The 25473-nt window shown below is 43.3% G+C and overlaps 1 protein-coding gene across 1 annotated transcript in view; it reads right to left on the bottom strand.

Moving 5' to 3' along the window:
- Window positions 1-1962: 1962 nt before the first annotated feature.
- The window catches only part of LOC102884995 (HRAS-like suppressor 3), a 24474-nt gene continuing 963 nt past the window's right edge, over window positions 1963-25473 (bottom strand). The window contains exons 3-5 of the mRNA XM_006911182.3: window positions 14724-14826; window positions 11502-11770; window positions 1963-2243 (exon numbers count right to left, since the gene is read on the bottom strand). Coding sequence (XP_006911244.1) covers window positions 2142-2243; window positions 11502-11770; window positions 14724-14826 — 474 coding nt within the window. The 3' untranslated portion in view covers window positions 1963-2141. The remainder of the gene's footprint in view (window positions 2244-11501; window positions 11771-14723; window positions 14827-25473) is intronic.

Raw genomic sequence — 25473 nt, 5'->3', positions numbered from 1 at the left:
CAGTGACTGTCCAGGCCATCAAAGCCCCTTTCAGTTAAGTTTTGCTTCTTGCAGCCACCTGCATCCCAAGGTGTCAAGAGGCTATTTAGCAATGGGACCTATGTCTCACCTCTTAGAACTACCGTTAAGTTGCTGACTCATTGCTAAACTCAGCTCAAGACCAAACAACAAACATCCTGGATCCATGATTTCTACATAAGCATATATGGGTTTTACTTCCTCCTCAGCATGGTGACCAGATCATCTGCATTCTTCACCTTGAAAGAAACCAATCCATTTTGAGAACCAACATGCTCCATTTTACATAATGGGCCTAACCAATCTCAACTGACCTAGCCAACAACCTTCATTTCCATGGAGGACTTTAATGAAGGCTCCCTATCATCTTGTGCCATGTGAGAGGGGGCTTCAAGAGATCTAATCTTTGATTTTGGCCTTTGTCCATTGGGTTTGGGAAGGTTGAGAACTGGCATGAAATATTACATCAATAGAGCTCAGACAAAAAGAAAGGAAACCGAACTGGAAGAAAGCTATTCTTATGCCGACACTGGGGTGTGGATGGGCACGTGTTTACACTGGACCAGACAGGGGCCCAGCAGCGGGGAGCTGGCATGGAGCCATTTGTAAGTCCTGAGAAGGGAAAGGGTGCCTAAGCTCCTCTAAATCAGCAACCAAGAAAGAACAAAAAGCCTCACTAATGAAAATCCCCTACTAAGGCAACTTGGGGGGCTGTCACACACACGCCATACAATGTTTCAACACAAAAGACAGTGACTATAAGAAGCCTTTCTACATTCTGATCAAAGATTCGCCTCTAGAGTTTCAAAGTAATTTGTTTTCACACCCTGCTCCCAGTCTCCCCACCTCAGAGGTTTACGAGAAACTCAACCTTATCTTTTCTACGCATCTCTTCCGTTTGATGTAAAATCATTAAACCGCTGAAGCATGTGTAGTCCAATTGTAACTTCGGACATAACAAATGTTCCTTTGCTTTACTTTCCTGCCTATATAAGCATCTCCCCCAAGTTAGAGCACTGTTTCAAAGCTAGCCCCTCGGTAAGGCCTAAATAAAACTTTGCTTAAATGTACAGAGATTCAGTTTTCTTTTCCTTGACAGATGGTCGCCTGACAGCCAGGGCTGATGAAGGAGAGTATTTCTGAGGAAACTACCAAAGTCTCTTTCAGGGAAATGGTCATTTTGAGCATCTGCCAAGCCCAGCGGGCAGCAGCAGCAGCCCTCAAGGGACTAGCTACAAGTGGTCATTCCTTATGGCAACTCCGCCTGCAAGGGCTCAGTGGGGCCTGCCACCCTTTCACCCCATAGAGTCTGCGCCAACCTTGTACCACATGATCAGGCCCCACCCGGCACAGCTCATTGGCCAAGTGGGGTCACCTGACCCAACGGCAGCCAATCAGTAGGCTGAGCTAGGAGTGAGATGAGCCAATCAGATTCTCTCTCAGGAACTGGGAGCGCTTGGTAGGTTTGGGGAAATAGGCCGCAGGTGAGTGTGTGGGATCAGAGACTTGCGGGGGTCATGGGAAGGCCAAGCGGTGAGGAAGCATAAATAAGGGTGGTTTTAAAAAGATTGGCAAGAGCATGTACTGAGTTTCCTTATGGCAAAGGTTTGGTTTGGTTTGGTTTGAACTCCAGGAATGTCTACAGACTCCAGCTGCTGAGTCTAGAAGCCATCCCGGGTCTAGTTCCAGGACAAGGTCCTGGCTGTCAGATGGTTCCTGTTCTTGTATATCAAGCTGGTCTGTCCCCCTTGCTGCCTCCGTGTATCCTCACGACCAGAAACGCCCATTACCTGAGATAACCGGAGTGGGACTTCGTTTCCTGCAAGAATAACAACGAAGCCCACAAAGAGAAAGTGAGAGGAAATCACCAAAGGGCCAGGGCACAACCTGGCATTGCCGGGAACAGAGCCCGGCTTTGCCTTCAACGGACTTCACACCAGGCAGTTTTTGCTGCATTTCCCCCAATAAAATCTTCCCTTATTGGGCTTTATTTAATTCTATGAAAATAAGCCTTATTATAAAAACAGAATGAAATCCATAAACCAGACCTCAAAAGCTCTAGCAAAACAAGCCCCCCACGCCTTGATGTATAAAGTAATTGCTGTCAGGACGGTCCCTTCAACTTATTGCTTTTGTCGCTTGTTTCTTGAGACCATAACTCCGATGAGGCTCGCGACTGCCAAGCCCACTCCTGCGATGCTAACTGCCGTGATGGCGTCTCTGACCTGCAAGAGAGAGAAGGGTGGATCAGATTCTTTGTCAGGAATCTGAGTCCAGGCTGTATATTCAACAAGAACATTCAGCTCAGAGAGCCTTAGCAAACTCAGGAGTCAACAAATATTGATAGGGAAATGGGGAGAATTGGAGGATGGAGCCAGCTAGCCAGGAATGTACCTGGGCTTGAAGATGGAAACTCCATTCGCCCTGTGGGTATTTATAGCACATAAATCCCCAGAGGGAGGTTATGGAAAAGACAGGAGGGTTGGGATTCTGGCCGATCAATGGGCAGCCCTTGAAGCAAGTGCGAAGTCAAGGAGGAATTGCTGTTGAATACTCAATAAACGATGACCTCCACGAGAGCAAGTACGTCACCACTGCTCATGGCTGAATCCCCAGCATCCAGCCAGGCGCAGGAGTGCTCTTACATATTCTTAAATAAATGACAACTATGAGTAGTAGTGATGTTATACTGTAACTTATTAGGCTATACAACTTGTGTTGCTTGTACTAGAAAACAAAAAGTGTTTTGTTTTCCATCCTGGCTCCATCCTCCAATTCTCCCCCATTTCCCTGACAAAAAGTAGGAGTAAGATCCAAGGGGAAAACTGAACATGTGTCAAATTTCAATCCTTCCGGAAACTCAATTAAAAGTAAAGTAAGCCATTTGTTTTAGGCATAATTCCTCAAGGACACAGAGAGTACTACATTGTGAGGCAACAGTGGGGAAAGCTGAGGATCAGTCATGACTATACAACGGAATCCTTGAAAAAGATTACCTACTGACAACACCAGTTACCTCTGGAAGGAGAAGAAGAAGAGGGAGAGTTTTAGCTAGGTCCCTGGATGCCCTCCCTAACCGCAACAGAAGACTGAAAGTTTATTCTTTGGAGAGGGTAAAATAGAAGATTTGGGGGGCTGGAAACCTAGAAGCACAAATGAGGATGTGGTTATCGTGCCAAATAACAGAGAGGGAGAGACCGCAAACATGCCGAGGGTAAGACTCTTGGCCCTCCTAGCCCTCCCTATTCCCAGAGCTTTGCCCTCCACATAAGAGTCAGGAAAACTTTTCTGGAGCACCTGACCAGCCCAAGTAGAAACAAAAGATATCAATACTGTGGATTACCAAACAGCTCACCCAGATCACCTAGAAGTGAAACTCAAAGTCAATGAGCCACTGTCCCCTCCCAGCTCACTCTGAGCTTCCATTCAGTAGTAAGCCCCCCAACCCTTAATCACAAGCATAAAACCAAGGTACCGGACATCTGAGGAAGACCTCTAAAATAGAAAACACAGAGCAAAACAAACATAAAAAAAAGCAATCTGGAGAGACAGAATCCGTATTTAGAACAGAAAGTATCTTTTTAAAAACTATTATTAGAGAATAATAACATATTGTATCCTATAAGTAAAAACACAGCGCTATTAAAAAAAAAACTAATAGAATATTGAGAGAATAAAAACAGTCCTTAGGAAATAAAAGTACAATAGAAATGACAAACTCAATAAAAAGGTTCAGGATTGAGGACATCTCTCAGAATAAATAGCAAAAAAGATAAAAATATAGAAAATAGAAGCCAAAGGTAAAAAAGGGAACAATCCAGGCAGTCCAGTATCTGAATAACAGCCATTCCAGAAAGAGATATTAGAGAAAACACAGAGGAGGGGAATCAAATGAAATAAGTCGTGAAAATTTGCTAGAGCCAAAGCATGTACGTTTTCAGATTGAAATGGTGCTCCAAGGCCCATCTCAATGGATCAGAAAAGATCTATATCAAGGAACATTCCTGTGAAATTTTAGAATATTAGGTAGAGGAAAGATATTACAACTGCTACAGCAGGGAAGAGACACAGGAAACAGAGAAAAGATCAAGAATCAGGATTGGAAGCAAGAAGACAATGGAACGATGCTCCAAAATTCTAAAGCAAAACAATGGCTAACCCCGCATTTTGTATCCAGACGAAGTATCGAGTCAAGTGGGAGGGTAAAATAAAAAATAATCCAGACATACAGGGTCTCAACAAATTCACTTTCGACGCGTTTGTTTTCAGGAAGCTGCTGAAAGAAATTCCATCAAAACGATGGTGTCCATTTAAAAAGAAGCCATGAGATACAGAAGATGAACGCTTGGTACAGGAGAAAATAGAAAGGGATTTCGCTGGAATGATGGTGAAGGGAGATCCTAGGACAACTTTGTACTGCTGTCGAGAGTAACTGGTCAGCAAAATAATGACCCCCTGTAGATGTCCATGTCCTAATTCCAGGGACCTATATTATGCTACATGGTGAGGAGGAATTAAAGTTTCTGATGGAATTAAGGTTGCTAATCAATTTACCTTAAAATAGGGAGATTATCCTGGATTATCCAGGTGGGCCCGATGTAATTAAAGAGGGAGGCAGAAGAGTCAATGTCATGGTGATACGGTGTGAAAAGACCTCATCACATCCTGCTTTGAAGATGGAAAAAGGCTACAAGCCAAGGAATGCAGTGGCCTCCAGAAGCTGGAAAAGGCAAGAAAACAGATTCTGCCCTCAAACCTCCAGGAAAGAGCGCGGCCCTGCTGGCACTTCGATTCTCATGAGACCTGTTTCAGCATTCTGACCTCCAGAACGAAGAGGCAAGTAGTTCGCGTTGTTTTAAACCACTACGATTGTGGTAGCTAATTTGTTACAGCAGCCACAGGAAACACATAGTAACCAATCCAGGTAACAGTGTTGTGACTCAAGAGCCTGGCGTGTTGAGTTGACCATTGTCACCATTATCCCACGTACTGTCTTTCTACTTTAAAGCAACTTCTGGGGCATATGGTCTGGGGGGGCAAAGGGAAAAAGCAAAGAAATAAGAAACTAAGAGATTATGGAAGCAGGGAATCCAATCCAAGAAACAGGCAAAGGAAATCCCAAGGCTGGCCGTAAAGGGAAACCCTAGGGAGAAGCGTGAGTCAGCCAGGGAGCAACCAGTACGCAGAGCGGAATGGCTCTCTCCAAGGAAAACACAGAACTGATAGATTCTTTGGAGTGATTTTCCTTGTGGAAACCTGTACTGAGAGCTAATTAGATGGTGTGGGAAGAATTAATGATCGGTACAAGGAAAACCAAGCAATGAAAGGAAGTAATAATTGTCTTCAAGGAAAAAATAAACTATCCCCCCCCAAATACACTGCAACAGTCATCTGTGAGTAAAATTTGCATAGGCCTAAAACAAACACTGAATAGTAATTTAATAAAAATGCATAATGTAAAATTATGCTGAGAGCATGGGGGAGGGAGAGGGGATGATAGTATTGTAATAGCCCGCTGAAATGTGAAAGGGTTAAAGAATAATTAAAACCTGAAATTGGACAAAGGAAGTCTGTAACTTAGGCCTAGTTTCTGGAACCCCTAACCACATTCTGTTAATCATGAAACTTGTAACAATGAGCTCATAAGCTAACTGCCAATTTTAGCCTGTGTAACCCTGCTTGCTTGCGTGGCATGAAAAATAATCAATTGTATATAAGTTGAAAATTACTGTTTGGCCATCGCCCATGGGAACACTAGCTATTGCCCATGGGAACATAGGCAATCACCCATAGGAACATAACATTCTAACAACAAGCTTTCTGCTTCTGTACTTCCCGCTTGCACACCTGACCAGTGGGTTGACAGGTAGTGAATAGGAGAAAGATGGACCTTTGTGTTTAAGACAGAATGAGGAATGGGATTTGGGGCTTAAAAACCTTGTATCTTGGCATTTTGAGGCTGCTCCTTTGCAAGGACAGCCGACGGCTAATAAACTGTCTCCTGGTTAAGAGCACTCAAGTTGGGTCTGGTTATTCTGGACACAACAGTATTAAACAATTTAGCCTTCACTTACCATAATAAGAATTCAAAAGAGCATACTGAAAAATTTTTAATAAAAAGACACTAGTATACACATATTGTTTAGAAATGCAGAAATAGGTAAATGTCAAAATTAATGACTAAAAAATAGAAGAGTGGTTGCCTTTTGGGATGGGGACTGGGAGGAGCTGAGAGGGATAGGGCAGGGAACCCTGTGTTTTATTTTAAGTCTTTGAGTGCTGATCGTATTTTCATATTGTAAGTGTATGTTCATTTGAAAAACTAAAATTTAAATTTTAAAACTTTTCCAGAAAGAAGGACAAAAGAGAAAGAAATAGGAGCATGCATTGTAAGCCCAGGAACCTGATACAAAACTTTATTGCACCCATAACTTCAAATGTCAATCCATGTCTACACACCTGAAGGCAAGAAGATGAAGGTGAAACCATCTCATAGTTGGGTCAAAGACTACAGGCAGTTATAGGAAAACAAACATTTAAGTGTCCTCGTAAACAGCCACCAAAAAATGTTGCTAATACATTTCACAGATATAACAGAAGCCATTGATTACTGTTCTGCTATTTCGGCTTTGCCCAGTGATGGATCATTGCTTTGATAGGACACACACACTTCCACAGCTCAGATTCATCCTTCTCTTTGTTTGAAACATTCCCCTTTACCTCTGACCTTCAATCCGGTTTATAAACTCAAGTGCTTAAAAGCACAGTGAGCATTGCTATTGGTGTTCCAGATTTTGGGGATTCAACTACTGTTAATAAGCATTTAGGAATTAGATTTGGTATAGCTAGCTCTTCTTTCGCCTTAGCATTCAAGCATGTTTGATGTACACGACTATTCACATACAACTCAAAGACATGACAGTCTGCCACTGAACTACAACATGGTAGCCATGGCCTTGAGTTCCAACAGCACCGACAGTTTCAGATTCAGTGCAGACAAAGAGCCTCTGTCAATGAGTGCTGAGGATGCACTCTGAAGCTTAAAAATCATTCCCAACATAGAGGTCTGTTGCTCTAATTTGCAGTCCAGCTAGAAGGCTAGTGTATCCTGCGGCCTCTCCCCCAGCTTCCTTCTCAGTCCCTTAGCCGTGATATCCTCACATCCACCATTTCAGCCCTTCATGTTTTAACAGATACAGCAGCAGCACTAAAGGTCACAAAACTGAGTGGAAACAATCCAGATCATCAAGCAACGGTGAGAAAGTTCAGCCTCTTCCTGTTTCTAGCATCATCCAGGGCCCAGCTCTGGGAGCCCCGCCTCCTGCGACAAAATAAAGGGAGAGCAAATTCTCTCTTCAGCTCATAGCAACTGTTCCCAAGGCACATGGGCTAAAATCAGCAAAACTGTGCTTTTTCCCACTGGAGGCATAAAAGAGTGTCATAAACATAGATCAAGAAATCTCACTCAAAAACCAAGCCAGGCATTTAAGCAGAATCAAGAACAACAAAGGAAAAGATTCTTAATCATTTAATGCCAAGGGGTCCAGCGAAGATCGTGTACCAAAAATCTCAGGAATAAAAAGGATGAAAATGTGGTCTTGACACCCAAAACCCACATTCTTTCCTGATGCCATCAACACGGCCCTTGCTACTGTAACCACAGAGCTTACCTAGACTGTACATGTTGTCATGCCAAAACTCCTACATGACCACTGCAGAGAAGAATTTGGAGGTCTTTGATGGTTAGCTAGATATAGATAGATGATAGATTAGATAAGTAGATAGATGATAGATGATGATAGATAGATAGATAGATAGATAGATAGATAGATAGATAGATAGATAGATAATCTTGGTGCTGCCCAGGATTATCTAGGCCATAAATGTGTCCAGCATAGCTGTGTGAGATCTCCAGAAACATACCAGTGTAACTAACATCACGAGGTACCCAGAACTGATGTTCTTAGCAGCCAGAACACATGATGACAAAACTGGATGAAGCCCCTGACCTGAGGTTTGACTGCTGTTCAATTTTCAAACCTTTCTCTAAAAAAATAATTAGGCCCAGTTTTGTGGTAGCCATGGTTCTTTCGGGTTAATTTGCTAGGGAACCTGTATAAATCCACTTGCATCCAGTGTTTTTCTTGCTAAGCTATGTGTCAGGGTGGGAGCAATGTTTTGCAGATGCTGGAGGAGACACAATATGTCTTTTACAGAACCTAATGGTATGAGAAGAAATGCTGATGCAACTGGCTCATACAAAAGATACTTTGTCAAGGAAAACAGCAATAACCCCATTGTTTGTGGTCATGCTTTGCACAGAGTCAGAGTTTAATTAATACAAGAAAGTGGTATCTAAGTTAGTCCTGCTCGTGCAAATTTTACAAGGAAAATGATTTGCCTGAGAGTCAGCGCTGTCTTTAGATGCCTTGATGATTATCTTGGAGCAAGACCGACGGGTCCGACGGGTGCAGCCCAGCCACTGTACTGAAATTACAGGACTTCTGATTGTTAAAATGTGCTCTCTGGTGTGCATCACCAGTCTTAAATCAGAATATCATGAAAGATAGAAATTAGAAATGCTAAGGAATCTGTCTTTGTCGTTTAAGTGGACAAACTGAAATTCTATCTGACTGCAGAAAATTAGCTGCTTATGCTACACAGCTTCTCTGAGTTAAGCCCCAGAATTGTTTCCAAGAAATAGAAAATTCTAACGTGCTTTCTTCACTTTCGGCGATGTACTGAGTGCATGAAAGAAGATTAGTGTTATTCTGAAAGCATTTGAATTTAGATTATGAGAGGTTACAAGATAAAAATATTTGTATAGAAATTTGCCTTCAATACTTACAATAATTTTTAAATGATACCCTGCAATTTATCCAGATTTATGTAATATATTCATTGCCATTGGCTACAGCTTCAATTTCTATTTACCTTAATATTCTATCTGAGTATGAGTAGATTTCATTATAAATGTAGCTGCTTTTTAAAAAAGTACTATTCATTTCAAAGTCTTATTTACAAAAGGCTACTAACTATACCTTTTTTGAAGCCTGAGTATTTTTAGGTAGTGGGAAGTCAGAGAATCTTATTTTAGAATACTCTTAGGCGGGTAAAGCACAAACAACATTTTAGTCTAAATCCATTGCTTTCCTTTCTAACTGGTAAATTAAATGAGTCACAAATACTTTGTTGAAGGATAAGCTAGTCTGCTTCAAAGGGCACAGCACAAATAAACACAATGAGTGACCAGATTATTAAAGACAAACAAAAATGTTCTATGAGGTATATGAAAAGGAAAGTTGCCGTTTTGACAGCACTTACAAAGGCAAATGCTGGTATTTAGGTACATGCTGGTAGGCATTTTGGTTCTCACCCCTGGGGGTGTGGGGTGTGGGGGAGTGCTACTGGCACTTCGTGGGCAGAGGCCCCAGATGTTGCTGAACATCCTGCAATTCACGGGGCAAGTCACTGACAATGAAGAATTAGCTTCCTTGTCAATGACTCAAAATGTCAACAGTGCCACGCTGGAAAAACCTTCATCCTAGTTCAAAAATGAAAGAAGAAATCTTTGGAAACAGTAGAGATGGTATCTTTTTTTGTTGTGAAGAATATCCTGGTTTCATTTTCTGTGAGGAGAAGAATTCTTTATGCCGTTTTATTGTTTTGTCATTGTTTTGCCCTTTCGAGTGGGCGGGTAATGCAGAAAGCGAAAGCTAAAAGAACACTGTGCTGTGTCCAATCTGCACTGTATCCTTTTGCAAGAAGAGCTGAATTATTGTTTATGAGAAGAGTAAATGATAGAAACCATTTCTTAGTTATTTCACTATCTCATATTTGGAATCGTATTTAATTGCTCTAAATATTATTCATGCCTAGGGACATACATCTTTTACTAAATTATGTAACAATTTGGTATTGACACAAAATGCTCTACTTATATAAACCTGCAAATCCATTCTTTAGTCCATTAATAATCAATAAGGAATAACTAAAAGTGAGATGATTAGGAGGTATTTTATAAATCTACCAAATCTTCCTAATGGAGCACGCTGAATTTCATAGAGCATCTTATTTCTTCTAGAGTTTGTAGAGTAAGTTTTATTTGAAGTTTGGAAATGTGCATAGGAGTATGGAAATGTGCCTGACATAGAGCCATGCGTGAATGAGGACCTCAATTGTTATGTAATATCACCAAGGATGAAAACAGATTTATTTAGCACAAGTTTCTCTTTTTTATGCTGATATTGTCACTGCTACTTTAAAAAAAAAAAAAAACTTTCAATATTATACCCAAGTCTACCAATAAATGTTAGTTTTCTAAACTTAAATAAATGGAAAATAGGATAGAGAGGACAAAGAAATCAGAGGAGCAGTCTAGGGGTCCAACATCCGAATGATCAGAGTTCCAGAATGAGGGAAGAGAAATGGAAAATTTCTCAGAACTGCAGGAACGGGTTTCCAGATTGAAAGAAGTCATCAAGTGCCCAGCACATGTATATCGTAGTGAAATTTCAGAACACTGAAGATAAAGAGAAGATTCTATAAGCTTCTAGGAAGAAGAAAATGATACGAAGGATCAAAAATCAGAACCATTTCCAACTTCTCGACAACAATAGCATTAGCTAGATGACAATGAAGCGGTGCTTTCAAATTTTTGAAAAACTTACACTCTTTTGCATTAACAAACCTCTAAGAACTTCTCCAATGTTCTCTCTCTCTTTCTCTTTCTCTCTCTCTTTCACACACACACACACACACACACACACACACACACACACGGTACCAAAGGTACAGAAAGGGAGAGAAGGGAGTGAAAGAGAATTGGAAGGAAGTTAGTTACTGGGGAGAAAAAGAGATTCAAAAAAGGCGGGGCATGGCTGAAATCAAACCAAGTAAATGACCAAACTGCATCCCTTGGAATAAGTCTTGGGTTGCAGCAGAGCTGAGAACAGTGCTTTTTAGAAGCATCAAAAGCTGTGTCAAACAGACCTGGGCTTCAAATCTCATTTCTGCCACTTATCAGCACAGTTGCAGAATCCCAAGAAAGGGGAAGTATCAGTTCTGGAGATCAACACGGATTTGTTATGTAATAAACGGCCACTGACAAGTTACTTAAGCACTGTGAGCCTCAGTTTCTCCATCTGTCAAGTGGGAATGATGAAACCCACCTCTGGGGCTGTGGTAAGGGTCCAACCCAGGGAAGGGCAGCCAGGGAGGACTCAGCAACAGGAAGATGACGTAATGGCAATGATTCACGTGATTTTGGCCGTCACCTGGTAACCACGCAGGTCTGCACTGCCGACTTGCAGGTCTCCCCACCCTCGTCCCCACCCCGATTGTCCCGCCCCCGAGGGCAGGGATTCTGTCTCCGATATTTTGTCTCTGTCTCCACTCTGGCCCGGCCCACACTGATGCCCAGCCAGGATCAGCTGAGGGAATGGTCTGGTTCCTGGGGACAGAAACACTGACGGAGGACGCACCTGGTCGCTGCGTGAGACCCCGTAGCGCAGCTCATTGACGAAGTGCTCACAGTTCTCGCTGGTCAGCTTGTAGAGGACCTCCTGCCCCACCCGCTCCTCCGCCCGCTGGACGATTTTGCTGGGAGGCAGCGGCGGGTACTTGTCATCATGTTTGTTGTTGACCTGGTACTTGTCTCTCCCGGCCACATCGTACAGTAGTTCCTTCTTCACTATCGCCTTGTCGGCCAGGGCAGACATGACACTGGCCACACCTGCCCCAGCGATTTCGCCTGCGGAGTCATAAAGAAGAGACAGAGGGGCTGGTCCCCGGCAGGCCACCAGGGGCTCAGAGCGGGACCCCGACTGGGCATCTACCCTTGGCAACATCCACAAGGGGTTGAGCAGGTGTGGAAGGGGAAAGGAGGAGGGTCAGGCATATGCTGTGTGGCCTTGGAAAAGGGGCTTGTGGTCTCTGGTTTCCTTATCTGAAATGAGGGGTAGTAAAGTTCCATGGAAAATTGTGATTTTTTTTTTTTTTTAACATAGAGAAGCTGGCCTTCTGGGACACCTCAGTGACCCTCTTGGTCATGTCCTTGGAAGAATAGAGTGTGAACTTTTTATGATGCTATCATGGCTATACTTCCTTGACATACACAAAGCTGCCTACTGCAGAAAAGGTGGATGGATTTGCAGAAGTAGTTGCTGCCTTTATGGGAGCAAAGGGACAAAAGCTCCACAGCTGCTCCCCGAGATGGGACACCAGGGAGGCCCAGTGTGTACATTGGCACAGCACTGGCCAAGCCTGAGGGGCCGGAAGGGGCAACATAGCTTCAGTAATGAAACTGCCTCAAAGAAAGGAAGTCTAGGGTCAAGACGAGGACCAGGATGGCGAGCAGGGAAAGCTGACGACATCACGGCCTGGGCAGCCAACCTGCCGGGTGCAGGGAGGGCACACTTTGGGTTTGATGGCAGAAAAAGTGGGCGTGCACCAAGCCGTTGAAGCCCAGAGAGGAGGCTCGCTCCCTCAAAGAGCCGCTGCACCCCGCCGAGATTGGGACACCCCCAGACTCTCCCCACAGGGGAGGCACCCTGTTATGCTAGGCGAGATGTCTTTCACTGTGACACCTCATGACAGCAGGAAGCAATGGCAGGAGGGACCGATCAGATCCCAGGTCTGCTCTGCTTTGCCCTGAACACAATCCTGAGACATTAGAAAATCGGGGGACTTCTGAACTGCTACCAATAAGGCGGGAGGTGCTCGAGGGGTTCGCTGGTGTTAATAAAAGAGATGGTGCCATGTGCGAGCCTGGCGTTTGTGAGGACAGTCGGCATGGGAGTTGGGCCAGGTGAACTTCAGCGCGTTACGGGGGTGGGTGGCAGGGCTGGGACCGGGGTGAGGCAAACTGGTGCCTAGAGCACAAAATATCAGGAGGAAACAACTGTCAGGGCCGGGCAAGGACAGAGCCAACCCCTAAGAGTGAGGGCCCCCCTAAACTCTGCACCCTCGGTGCCTCCCGGTGGGTGGTCCGATAGCAGTCGGAAGATCTGGGTTCTGATTCTGACTCTGTCACTAGGTCTTGACATGTCACCTAACCTTGCTGGGCCAACACTATGGGAACCCCCAATTACACACTAAGGTTGATACGTAAACACACATCGATATGGTAATTTAAAGTCTGATGTCGGGCAGAGAGGCCTAAGTTGAGGGTGTGGGTTTAGGACACATCGACAAAGAGAAGGTACTAGAAGTCAGAGGACCTGACGAGGTCACCTGGGGAGAGTAAGGATTAGGAATCCGGGAGAGGAGGAGAAGACAGGTGCCAGGTGAAGAGTGGACAGGGGTGAAGTGAGCTGTGACCAGAACATCGACCTCTGGCTTCGGCAGGATGTGGACAGTCTTTCGGGCGTCTCGATAAGCGCTGCTCCACGAGGCAGGTGAAAAAGAGAGAGCCTGGTTCAGGGAACCGAAGAGAGAATGGGAGGGGAGGGACAGCGATGGCCACGGCAGACACGAGATCTGCTCTACGGGGAGCCAGTGAGAAGGGACGTGAGGATGAGTTTATTTTATCGACGGGAGATCTGACCGTGGTTTCTACGCCAATAGGAACAGCCTAATAGAAAGGGAGACGATGATGATATAGAAAAAGGTGGGAATTTGAGAAGCAAAGCACTTACGAAAGTAAGAAGAGGGGTCCAGGACCCACACATGTGGGTATTTTTTTTGCATTTTAGCAGATGATAGGTAGATTCTATAGGTGCAGATATTGGTGGTTTGGGTAATCAGGAGTGGGGAAGATGACATCTACTCTGGTTTCTTCTGATTTCTCTATAAGTACAGTGTGAGGCCTTTAGTTTAAAGTGAAGGGGTGGGCAAAGGACACCTCCAAAAATGCCCACAACAGCCACACTCGGAGCAGCCTCAAACTGGAGCCAATTTGACGTCTGCTAACAAAACAGGTAACAGGCTGAGGCACAGTCACGTCGCAGAAAACGCCGAGCAGTGAAATGTTGCCGCTCGCCACGTGACTCTCACAGCCTCACAAAAGAAGCCAGACACAAAAGAGCACAGACCGCGATTCCTCTTAAGTGAGGTTCTCGAACAGGCAAAACTAATCTGTGGCGAGAGAAGCTAGAATAATGGCTGCCTCTGGGGAGGGGGAGGGGATACCGAAGAGGTATGCAGGAGCCTTTTAGGGGAGTGGGAATGTTCTAGATTTTGACCTGGGTCCCTGTCACATGGATAGATACATCGTTTTTAATTCGCTGACTATACACATTATTATGTTCATGCACTTTACTATATGCACATTATACTTCGGTTTAAGTAAAAAGTTTCAGAAAAGGGATGGGGCATTGTCATGACAATTCCCCAAGTTCAGTATTCTTAGCCTCGGTGTACAGAGAAGGAAACCGAGGCTGGAGAGTAGACACTGGGTTCATGGCCAAGTCTGCTGCCCAGAAACCCATGCTCGCTCAGGGAGTTTTCTATTTAAGAGTTAGATGTGTCTTATACAAAGCCACAGTATATAAAACCATAAAAGCAGAGCTGCCCCCTGCGTAGCCCACCTCAGCCCCTCTACAAAATCCCTAAGGTTCCAAGGAGCAGAGTTTGAAGACCACCAGCCCGCACCAAACTGCCTTCTCGTAACGCTCGGAAACCGACATTGGGGTCGCCTTTGCCCATAGCTTCTCATCTCCCTCTCCTCTCAGCCCCTGCCCAGTGGAGGCCCTGGGTGCCCTTACTTGGGGGGGCCAGGTGGACCACATATCCATCGCCAACGTAGATGGCCCAGTGTCTGTAGAAGGGACGGAAAATCTCGATCAGGTCTCCAGGCTTGGGCTCTGGCTGCAAAACCAAGAACACAGCTGTTAGAGGCAGTATGAGCGAGACCTTGAAACCAGGTGGCAAAGGTTATAGGCTGTCCAATCAGGGGGGTGTTCCTCAGAAACTCCCTAATCTGCCCTAGGGCCTGACCACAAATCGGTGTGTCTTTGGCAGTAATGTCCTCCTGGCTGTTTATCCTGATGATAAATGTGTGTATATTTGTGTGTGTATGAGAGAGAGAGAGAGAGAGAGAGAGAGAGCGACAGACAGACAGACAGACAGAGACAGACAGACAGAGACAGACAGACAGAGACAGAGACGGAGAGAGACAGTGAGAAGGAAAACTCTCCTGTATACTGTACTCACACCAACACTTCTGATACCAGATGTGTGGGTTTTTCTCACCAAGAAATTCAATCCTTGGTGCACACAGACTGGGTGCCCTATAATTTACCTCAACTCTGACACTACCCGCCCAGAGTTAACGCAGACCCCACAGGTTGAAGGCTCAGCCCTACAAGACTGTCCTCTGCAATTCAGATGCCAATTACAGGTCCAGGTTGTCACCTGTGTTTCTGACCAACCAGCTATAAATAGGGGGTTCCCACAATCCCCTCTATGGGTTTAATAATTTCCTAGAGTGGCTCACTGAACTCAGGAAAAGATTTACCTACAGAATTATCAGTTTATTATAGAGGATGCAATGCAGGAACCGGCAGGTGAAGAGATGCACGGGGCGAGGTATGCGAGAAGGGGCGGGTATGCGGGAAGGGGAGCAGAGCTGCAGGCCCTCCCCGAGGCACACCACTCTCCCAGCACCCCAGCATGTTCACTGGTCCCTTAGATTAGGGTTTTTCAGGGAGGCTATATTAAGTAGGCATGATTGATTAAATCACTGGCCATGAGTGATTAACTCAACCTTCAGACCTCTAATCTCAGAGCTGGTCCTCAGATCTCTCATCACCTCATTAGCATAAACTCGGGCATGGTCAAAAGAGGCTTCTTATGACTTTAAAAAACTCCTCTCACCCAACCACTTGGGAAATTACAAGGGTTTTAGGACTCTGTGCCAGGAACTGGGGACAAAGATCAAATACGTATTTCTTATGATATCACAGTGAGGGTGTGTGGGAGCGAGAGTGTGCGGGGGAAGGTATGGAGGGGGCTGAAACCTGCTCAGAGCGCCACCCTGATAAGGGAGCATGGGACGGAGCTTGAGAAAAGTCTGGAGAGGTTCACCATCGCTTTCATTCAACACTATTGAGGTGCCAGTAACAGACAGTGTGCTAAGTGCTGGGGTTGGACTCGGACCAGAATCAAGAGTGAGAACTTCTCTGGTCCAATCTTATTCATGAGCAAGGAAACCATCCCTTTAGAACCCCCAGCAACAGAGCCCCTCTGTCCTTTGCCAGAGCCTTCACAAGCACTCACAGCCTCACTCCCTTCAGCTCAGTGAAGAGGTGAGGAGGGGGTTTGCCCACATCCCACCCCCAAGCAATGTGGGTCTGACTGAGAGATTCCATCAATGATCAGCAGAGGAAAGGGACTCGCCCTTGTATGGACTCCCTTGGGATAAAAACTATGGGCAGCGGGAATAACTGGTCACAACTCTACAACACCTATGAAACAGGGTCAATGAAAACATTAAAACTACAAAGAAGCATCACAGATGGCAGGAAAATCATCTTTTCACGGGAATGTTGCAGATAAGTCATGTTCTCTTATATGGTAATTAGAATTTATCTTCCAAAAAGGAGACACCCAGAACTTACCGAGAACCTGTTCTGGAACAAGGAACAATGGTTGCAATGTATGAATCCCATTTGTTTCCAAGAATAGGAGAAAAAAAAAAGTATAGTTTGACGAGAGCTCAGGGGTCTTCAAGGATCCTCAAAGAGGACTTTAACTGGGAGTCTCCACAAATAAGCAAGGACATAAAAACAAAGACCCAGCCCTCAGGGAGGCCACCAACTAGAATAGGAGACAGTTTGAACATTAGCAACACAGTGTCAAGTAATAAGCAGCCATAGGTACACAGACGTGAAGAGCTCACTGTGTGCCAGACAAACGTCAACGAAAAGGGACCTACTCACAGAAAAAAACCTTAGCACAATGACAACAATATCTACAAAGAAACTCAGACATTGAACATCAAGAGATAATGGAGTGGCAAATGCATGCTGCTAAGGGAAAGAAGCTACACCCCAAAAGCAACATATGATCTCACTCATATCATTCTAGAACAGGCATCGCTATAGGACAGGAAAGTGACCTTTGATTGCCAGAGACTAGGAGTGAGGAGAAGGGTTGACAACAAAAGGACGTGAGGGATTTTGGGGGGCAATTAAACTTTCTGTATTGTTTTGTATCTTGATGGTGGTGATGGTTATGCAGTTGTATGTATTTATCGAAACTCAAACTGAATACTAAAACAGGTAAATTAGACCTTAATTTTTTAAAAATACTAATGTTTAAAAATAAATACAAATTGTTAATACTTTTAGATAGATATCTACTGTTCGAAAGAAAATAAGGGGTTTTTGTTTTTTTGTTTTTTTTTAATACTCAAATTGCCTGCCCCTTGTGAGGGCAAAAAACACATAATTCCAAATGTGTACAAGCTGAAAACATGATATCTCTCAAGGAAACTTTTCTTTTTTTTTTTATTGAGATAAGTGGTGGTAGATTCACCCACGGGGCCCTGTGCACTAGTTAGAGCAAGGGTCCAATGTTCACATGGCAATGAGGATTATCTTTTAGATACAGATTATCTGAGTGGGAAAATGAGAATGAGCTCTGCAATACAACTCCACTCATAAATTAAACATACACACACACAAACCAATAATACACACCTATGAGAACCACATCCGAAAAAAACAAATTTTTAAAAAGCAACAATAGTCTACAGCCATGCCACCCTAATCTCAGAAGCAAAACAGGGTCGGGCCTGGTTAGTACTTGGATGGGAGACCACCTAGAAAGACCAGGTGCTGTAGGCATAAAAAATAAAAAATAAAAAATAAGGGTTTGTAAGCTGACAAGGTCCTTGCAATTTGTGAGGTCAACTAAGGGTTGCCTCGCCTAAAAATAAATAAATAAATAAAAATAAAAAAATAAAAACAAAATAAAAAGCAACAGCAAGGAAAGAATCATGCAAACTAAAGAATTCACATTAAACACACTAGGATGCTGGCCGCTGGGGAGATGGAGTAAGGAATAATGATAAAAGGGAACCAAAAAAAAAGAAAGGAAACTTGTAAGAAGGTGGAAGGGGTCTAACGGGGACCAGTGAGGACAGGGTGCCAACGAACTAAGGATATGAATAATTCACTCTCTAACACTAAAATCTAACTAGAGGAACAATTACTTAACGATATACACGAGCCAACTCAGGTGAATCAAAATTGAGAACTCAAGAAATCATGTTATAAAACTAGAAATACGAGAACTATAATCCATGGGCCAAATTTGTGCCTCTGCTTATTTTTGCACTCAAGCTAAGAAGGTTTTCACATTTTTTTCCAACGGTTGAGGGAAAAGTCAAAAGAAAAATAATATTTTATGCCACATAAAATTATATGAAATTCAAACTTCGGTGTCCATGAAGTTTTATTGTCACGTGGCCACACCCATACATTGACATATGGTCATGTTGTCCGTGGCCGCTTTGTCTCTAAAACAGTAGAGGTGAGTAGTTGCAACGGAAATCATATGGCCTGAAAAACTGAAAATCTTCACTATCTGGCGCTTTACAGAAAAAGTTGGCCGACGCCAGTTATAAAAGCATCAGCAGTGACGCCTCCCTCACTCAGCTTGACCCCAGTCCTGGGAATCCAGTTCCATCATGTCACCAGGTCGTTCTTCTCCCAGGAGTAAGGGGACCAGCAGGAAGCACCAGGAGAGGAGCTGCCTCTCCAGGGCAGGGCCCGGAGCTCCCCACCTGGCACCGTAACCAGGGCCTTCCTATAGCTGTGACACAGGACATGACAATGGCAAAGCTGAGACTCTGCACCCCCGGGATTTCAGAACAAAAAGTCTTTATCCTTCCCACAAAAGCAGAGTCACAAAGAGCGTGGAACAGCCATTTTCCTTAGCAAGCAAATTAAGGAACAATTTCCGGCCTCCGAAACTCATACTGGAAAAACAATCTAAACAACCGCTAATAAAGACCAATTAAATAAATTACCTTACATCCATAGGTAGATACAGCCATTACAACAAGGTGGATTTACGGGAGCAGACACAGAAATAATTGAAAAAAGTTAAGTTGAAACACGTTATCATCCCTATCTTTGCTTAAAATACATTTTTATATATTTATAAGCAAAACATATTTTATACTATGTGTGATCTAAGTAAAATACATTAAACCGTTGTATATTATATACCATGGGAGGTTAGGATTCAGAGACTTTTCCATTTTATGTTATATGATTTAATTGGTTTTTACCAATATGAATTACTTTCATAATAAAAATTTCTGAAGATTTATAGAGGGGGAAAAAAAATGCCTCATGTTGATGAACTTGCAGATTTTTAATGGGAAAAGGTAGACATCATCTGTCACCAAAACCTCTTGAAACCATCTCCCATCTGGAACCTATAACTATGACCATGCTAATGATGCTTAAAAATCAGTAATACTTACATGTAATACAAAACCACAAAATAAGTTTTAAAATAATATAGTTGGATATGAACCTGATCTTGGAATCAGGAAAGACACTCTAAGAATAAAGGCCAAAGAAAAAGGCACAAAGTAAACTATTAAAAGGCTTTACAATTGAAAAAATGTTAAAGTTAAAAAATGTTCAAAGTTTCTATCACTGCTTGCTACGTTCATATTCTTTTTAAAGGGGAAATGATCCCCACAATCCCAGCTGTCCAGGCAGCCGTACTTTATACGATATGACGTGACCACTGCACCCCAGCCCCAGCCAGTTGGACTAGAAGGCACAGGTCCCAAGCTGCTCAGCATCCTATGAGCCACTGTGATAAATGGAGCTGGACCAATCGAATTCTCTCTCTCTTGCTCTCTCTCAAAAATCTGACCCAAGAAATGAAACAAAAATCGCTTTGGGGCAGTAGGGGCTAAAACTGAAAAATTATGACTTAGAGGAAGCAAGAGAAACCCCAATGGGCCATGAGACAAATCAAGGATGGGAGGAGAGACCTCCATCTTTGACAGAATAGAAGATGCCTATTAGCGGGAGAGAAGGAAGCAGGCCTATCAGGAGTAGCTAGCTGAGTCACGTCAATGGTGGACCGCGGAGCACTAGAGTAAAGATGCACAAACTCCAGCTGCTCAGATGTCGGGAACCACCTTGACCCTGAACTGCCTCTCAGCGCTAGTTTCCAGGAGGCCCAGCCTTATTACAGCTCCTATTCTTAGATGTTCATGGAATCCCCTTACCTTTCTACATGTGTCCTTAAACTAAACCTTCTTTACTTGAACTAGCTTCAGTGGGCTGCTCATTCCTTATAACCAAAAGAGCCAGACCAGAACATTCTATGCACAGAAAAAACACCACAAACTATGGTGACAAACTGGAAGAAAATGACAGAAAAAAATGGTTAATATATAGTTTTTATAACATTTAGTTTTTATAAATCGGTTTTAAAAAAGATGTAAATTCTAAAATATAAAAAATAGACAAAGGGCATGATAAATAATTCAAAAAGAAGAAATACATTATATTACCATTAATACAAAAAAATGCAAATTAAAAACTAGCTTGGGGAAAAATTAAAACACTAATACTAAATATAGGGAAGGATGCAGATAAACAGGCATCTTCTGTTCAATACACTGCTGATGGGAATAGAAATCAGTACAGCTTTTCTGAAGGGCTATTTGGCAATTTGTATTACTAACCTTAAAAATATTCATTCCCTTTAATCCAATTTCTATTTATAGACCAAAACTTAAGGAAATAATCTGAAATGCCCACAAAAGATGTCTATCACAAAGTCAATGGCAAAATATCAGATACCTAAATATTCTACATAAAGAGATTAATAAAATCTTGCCATATTTATATATTAGTATACCATATAGTTATGTTTTAAAAGTTATATTTTAAAAGACTACTTAATGACAAGAAATGCCCATAATATAAGGGCTAATGAAAAAGCTTTTATACAAAACAATATATTTTTTAAACTTTATTTAAAAAAGAAAAACACAGAAAAGCTATGGAAATACACCAAAACATAAAGTGTTTATTACTAGGTGGTAGAATTTGGGGGTATTAATTTTCTTTTTAACTCTTTTCTAGTTTTCTAAAACATTTAAGTACATATATTTGTTTTAGAATCAGAAAAAAACTTAAGACTTGACGAACATCAGTGTGCTCAATTTGGGGTACTCCGTACAATTACTTTTATGTAACAAAATAAATACACACAGCAAGAAGACTACAAAAATATATACCAACATCCTAACAGATTCCCTCACTGCTGGGATTAAGATGTTGTGATTATTTTCCTTCTGTCTATTTTTTTGTATTTTCCAGCTTTTCTGCGATGAGTTTTTTTTTTTTAAGTTCAGAGCATGCTCCCTAACATGTTATTATGAAAAGTTCCAAACGTACAGTTTGAATTTTCAAATGTTTAAAATCGAAAGCATCTTCTACTGAACATCTGTATACCCACCACCTCGATTCTACCATTACGTTACTATATTTGCTTTATCACAGCTATGTCCACCTAGTCTTTCCGCCCGTAGAGTAACTTTAAACCCTCGAAGTGATCAGTGTTCTGAGAGGCAGAGGTAAAACACTGAGGGAGTCCGGGACAATGACAACGAGGACAGCAATAAAACAGGCATGTGATGTGCTCTGTCTCTGTTCTAGAATGTACTGGTTCCCGGCTGCATGCCTGCAGCCTTTAGCCCCAGCTGTGGTTCACAGACGTGAGGTCATGAATAAATTGCAGAGAGGGGGCTGCTGGCAGGCACGCAGAAGCTGTGTGCATTTTTAATGAATATGCTCCACCTGCCCCAGGGAAATGATATAAGTGGCCGACGACACCCCTGAGGACCCATTCGCCTTGGGGAAGCCCACCTCTGCCTGGAAGGGTCAAGGAACCCACTCATTTGCTCATTCCCTCAACAGATGCTCACAGCCCCAGGCACCAACCTAGGTACCTGGGCTATGTCCACGAATGAAGACCCCGTCTTCGTGGAGCTTTGGTTCAGGATCAGGGAGGGAGGTTCCTCCCTCCAAAAAAGTTTAATACCTTAGTAAATAAGTAAACCATTTAGAATATGAGAAGAAGCACCAAATGAAAAGAAAAAGAAAAGGCAAAGCTGGAGTGTGGTGGGATGGAGGCGGGGGTCGCAAGATGAAACAGGGGGTCAGGGAAGGCAGAGAGTGGGCCCCGCAGATGTGGGGACTATCCAGGCAGAGGGAACAGCCTGAGCAAAGGCCCCCCCGTAGGAATGTGTTTGAGGAACAGCCTAAAGCAAATATAGTAACGTAATGGTAGAATTGAGGTGGTGGGTATACAGATGTTCAGGGGCCAGGGTGGCCGGATCGCAGGGGAAAGATGGGACAGAGAGAAAGCAGAAAATGAGAACAGCAGGGGAGGGTGAAAGAGGTAATGGATTCTGGATTTCTTTGAGGGTAGAGCCGGCCATTGGAATGAGGCGGGGCATGAAGGAAAGAGGAGTCGACAATGGCCAAGGCCAGGGCAGTGGGAGGCTAACTGGGCAGCGGGAGACTAACTGGGCAGCGGGAGACTAACTGGGCAGGCTCTGTCGAGATGTCCACCAGGTCGCCAGGTAGAGAGAGAGGCCAGGGCAGCAGCTAAATGCATGAGTCTGGGGGTCAGGAGGGTGGTCTGGGAGGAGGGTCACTAGCGACCTTTATGAGAATGGCTCCCCTGGGGAGTCGGAGGCGAAAGCCTGGCTGAAACGGGTTTAAGAGAGAATGGGAAGAGGAGATGGAAAGGCAGCACCTGAGATCTTTGCTGAAGTCTTGAAAGATAAGGGGGAATGTGTGTGTGGAAGAGACAGCATTCAAACCCGAATCCTACACGCCCAACCCTCACGCTGCCTTCAGAGAGGGTGGTGGAGAGGAAATGGCCTTAAAGAGAAGAGATGGAGACAGGCGAGCAGGGGTGGGGGGCAGAAGGTTCTCCAGGAGCAAAAGCACAGCTGTGAGAGGGGATCTCACGGTGCTTTGGGGTTTAGCCCTAAGCAAGATTCCTGAGATGGAGCCCAAGGCTGGCTCTTTTTTTTAAAGCTTCCAGGTGATTCTACTGTGCAGCCCAGAGTGAGAACCAGAGGAGAGGGTCTCCGAGGGGGAGTGAGGGGTCAGACTGAAAGGTGAGTCTGAGATGGGCAGTCAAATCTCATTTTGCAGGTGGGAAACTAAGGCTAAGAGAGAAGTCACCTACCCAGGATCAACCTGAAAGTGGCAAAACAGGAACTTGACCCACAGCCTCTTTCCCCACCACAAGGATAAGGAAAGAACCCAGCTCTCTGGAAGATTCTACCAGCTCCAACTCTAGTTCCTGCCTAATAACCCACATCCACCCTGCAACTCTGTGGTATGAGACCCTCGGCTATGGGCACTGGACAGATACAGAGAGGAAAGTGAGAGCACTTTTAGAAGAATTTTCAACCCAACAATTGAAACAAAACAAAAAGACTGTTATTAATTCAAGGCCGCTAAGAAGTATTCCAAGCCACCCACACTCAGCCCCATTTAGGAGAAATGTGGGCTATATGGTAGACAGGCAGCCTCTCCATCCCAGCGAGGTCTGGGGCACTGCTTCAACAACATCTAACAACTGTCAGGCCCGAAGCGCTGGACAGTGGCACAGCCAGAGTGGAGAGGCAGCCGCCCTCTTCCCTGGGTGTAGACAAATAGGGATGAGTCATCCGTAGAGAATTTAAAAAATAAGACACATCGAAAGTCAGTTTTCTGTTTGTTATTACTGCAGGCCGACCATTTTAAAGATCAGTGGTAATATACTATTTCCTCCAAAGCTATTTTATTGCTCTTAGTTCTATTTCTGTGGTTCCTATTGAGATTTAATAATATATATGTAAGCCTCGAATTAGCCCATTTGTATCTCTTATTCTTTAAAAAGCTTGTCTTCTACATGAAAGTTTTAGTCAGAGAATTTAGCCCAGTTAGAGAGTCAGCCCCGGACACACACTCAGCTGCATGTGTAATTTTCCAAATGGCTCAAGCTGCTTGCTTCAGTATGCTTCAAGCTGACTTCTGGCTGGATCTGTGTTGCCCATTCCTGTGGTCCTACATTTTCCTGTGTTTAAACAGAAGACAAAAGAGTCTACTCTCCCAGTGCCAGAAGAAACGCAGATAGAAGTGTTTGAAAGCCTAGATCATGTTCACCAAGAGCTAGACCATTCTTCGAAAGTGATGAATTAAACAAATGTCACCATCATTCAGCCATTTTCTCCGATTTTTGCAGAAGAACAGAAACTTGGGAGAATTTCGCCAAATAAGGTAACTTGTGATGAATTTTCTAGTGAAGATGTTTTAGTGAAAATGTTTCAAATGTGGAGATATTTAAAAGCCAGTAGGACTGATTTTAAGAAATAAAGATATAGGCAGTATTGTATTACGATCTTTAGAATTTATTGAGATTTTTATAAATCTCTCAAACTTATCCTAATGTTTAAGGCTCTTCCTACTTGTGTATCTGTTGTTTCATGTGAGAGCTTTTGAAAGTAAAATTAATAAAAATGTGCTTCAATCGATTGTGAGCAAAGATGGATTGACAAATCTAGCTTTACCGAATACTGAACATGAATATGCAAAGAAGTTCATTTTGACAAAGTCATGAACAACTTTTGAGAAGTTAAATTTTCAAAACAGAAACTGTAATGTTATTCAAATCTGTGACTAACCTATATATAAGAAAAGTTTTTTCAAAACTATATTGAAGCAATTAAAAACTATTAATCCATTACTTTTCTTCTGGTTTTTTTTTTTTTTCTGTATAACATTTACTTTATTTTTCTTTAAAAAAATTTTTTTTCACTGGCGTGATTTCATATACAAAGCTCAATAAAAGAAAATTTCCACTTTCTTTTCTGGACATTATTATTATTCATTTTTTATTACTGAAAATAATGTTGTCAGGTAAAGGAGAGGGATATTTTAAAACGATCACTCCGGGATCAAATTTGCATGGTAAACCCTGGTGCCAGGCACTTGTAAAGTTCTTTGATTGAAATAAAACTAAATTACAGTCGAGTACTTCATATGTGCGCAACGCCCTGTTTTGAACACTTCATAAAGTCTTAGGTGGTAAAATCTTCACTCGAGGGAACAGAGTGGATTCGAAACTCGATCAAAGTGCCACAGCTAAGTGCTCAGGGGCCCAGGATCCCAGATGAGTCTACCTCAAAAGCATTTGCTAAGCCCCTTTATGATTTCTGAACCACATCGCAGGTTAGAAAAAGGAAAAGTGAAAGCTGGGAAATTGCTGGCAGGGCTGGTCATGAGATATACACATCAGCTGAGACCAGAAAAAATCCCTGTGGTCAGACCCAAGCCAGGCCTGGGGCAGCCGGTCCAGCCCCCAACACTCAACCCTAGGAGCCAGTCCCGTTATTCTGGTCTGACTCAGGAAGGCAGCACAGAACCTCTGTAGGGTAAGGCTCCTTGCTGCCTTCCTCCTCCTGTG

Source organism: Pteropus alecto, unplaced genomic scaffold (assembly GCF_000325575.1).
Source record: "Pteropus alecto unplaced genomic scaffold, ASM32557v1 scaffold43, whole genome shotgun sequence".
Lineage (NCBI taxonomy): Eukaryota > Metazoa > Chordata > Mammalia > Chiroptera > Pteropodidae > Pteropus > Pteropus alecto.
This window is presented reverse-complemented; position numbering and strand designations above follow the sequence as displayed.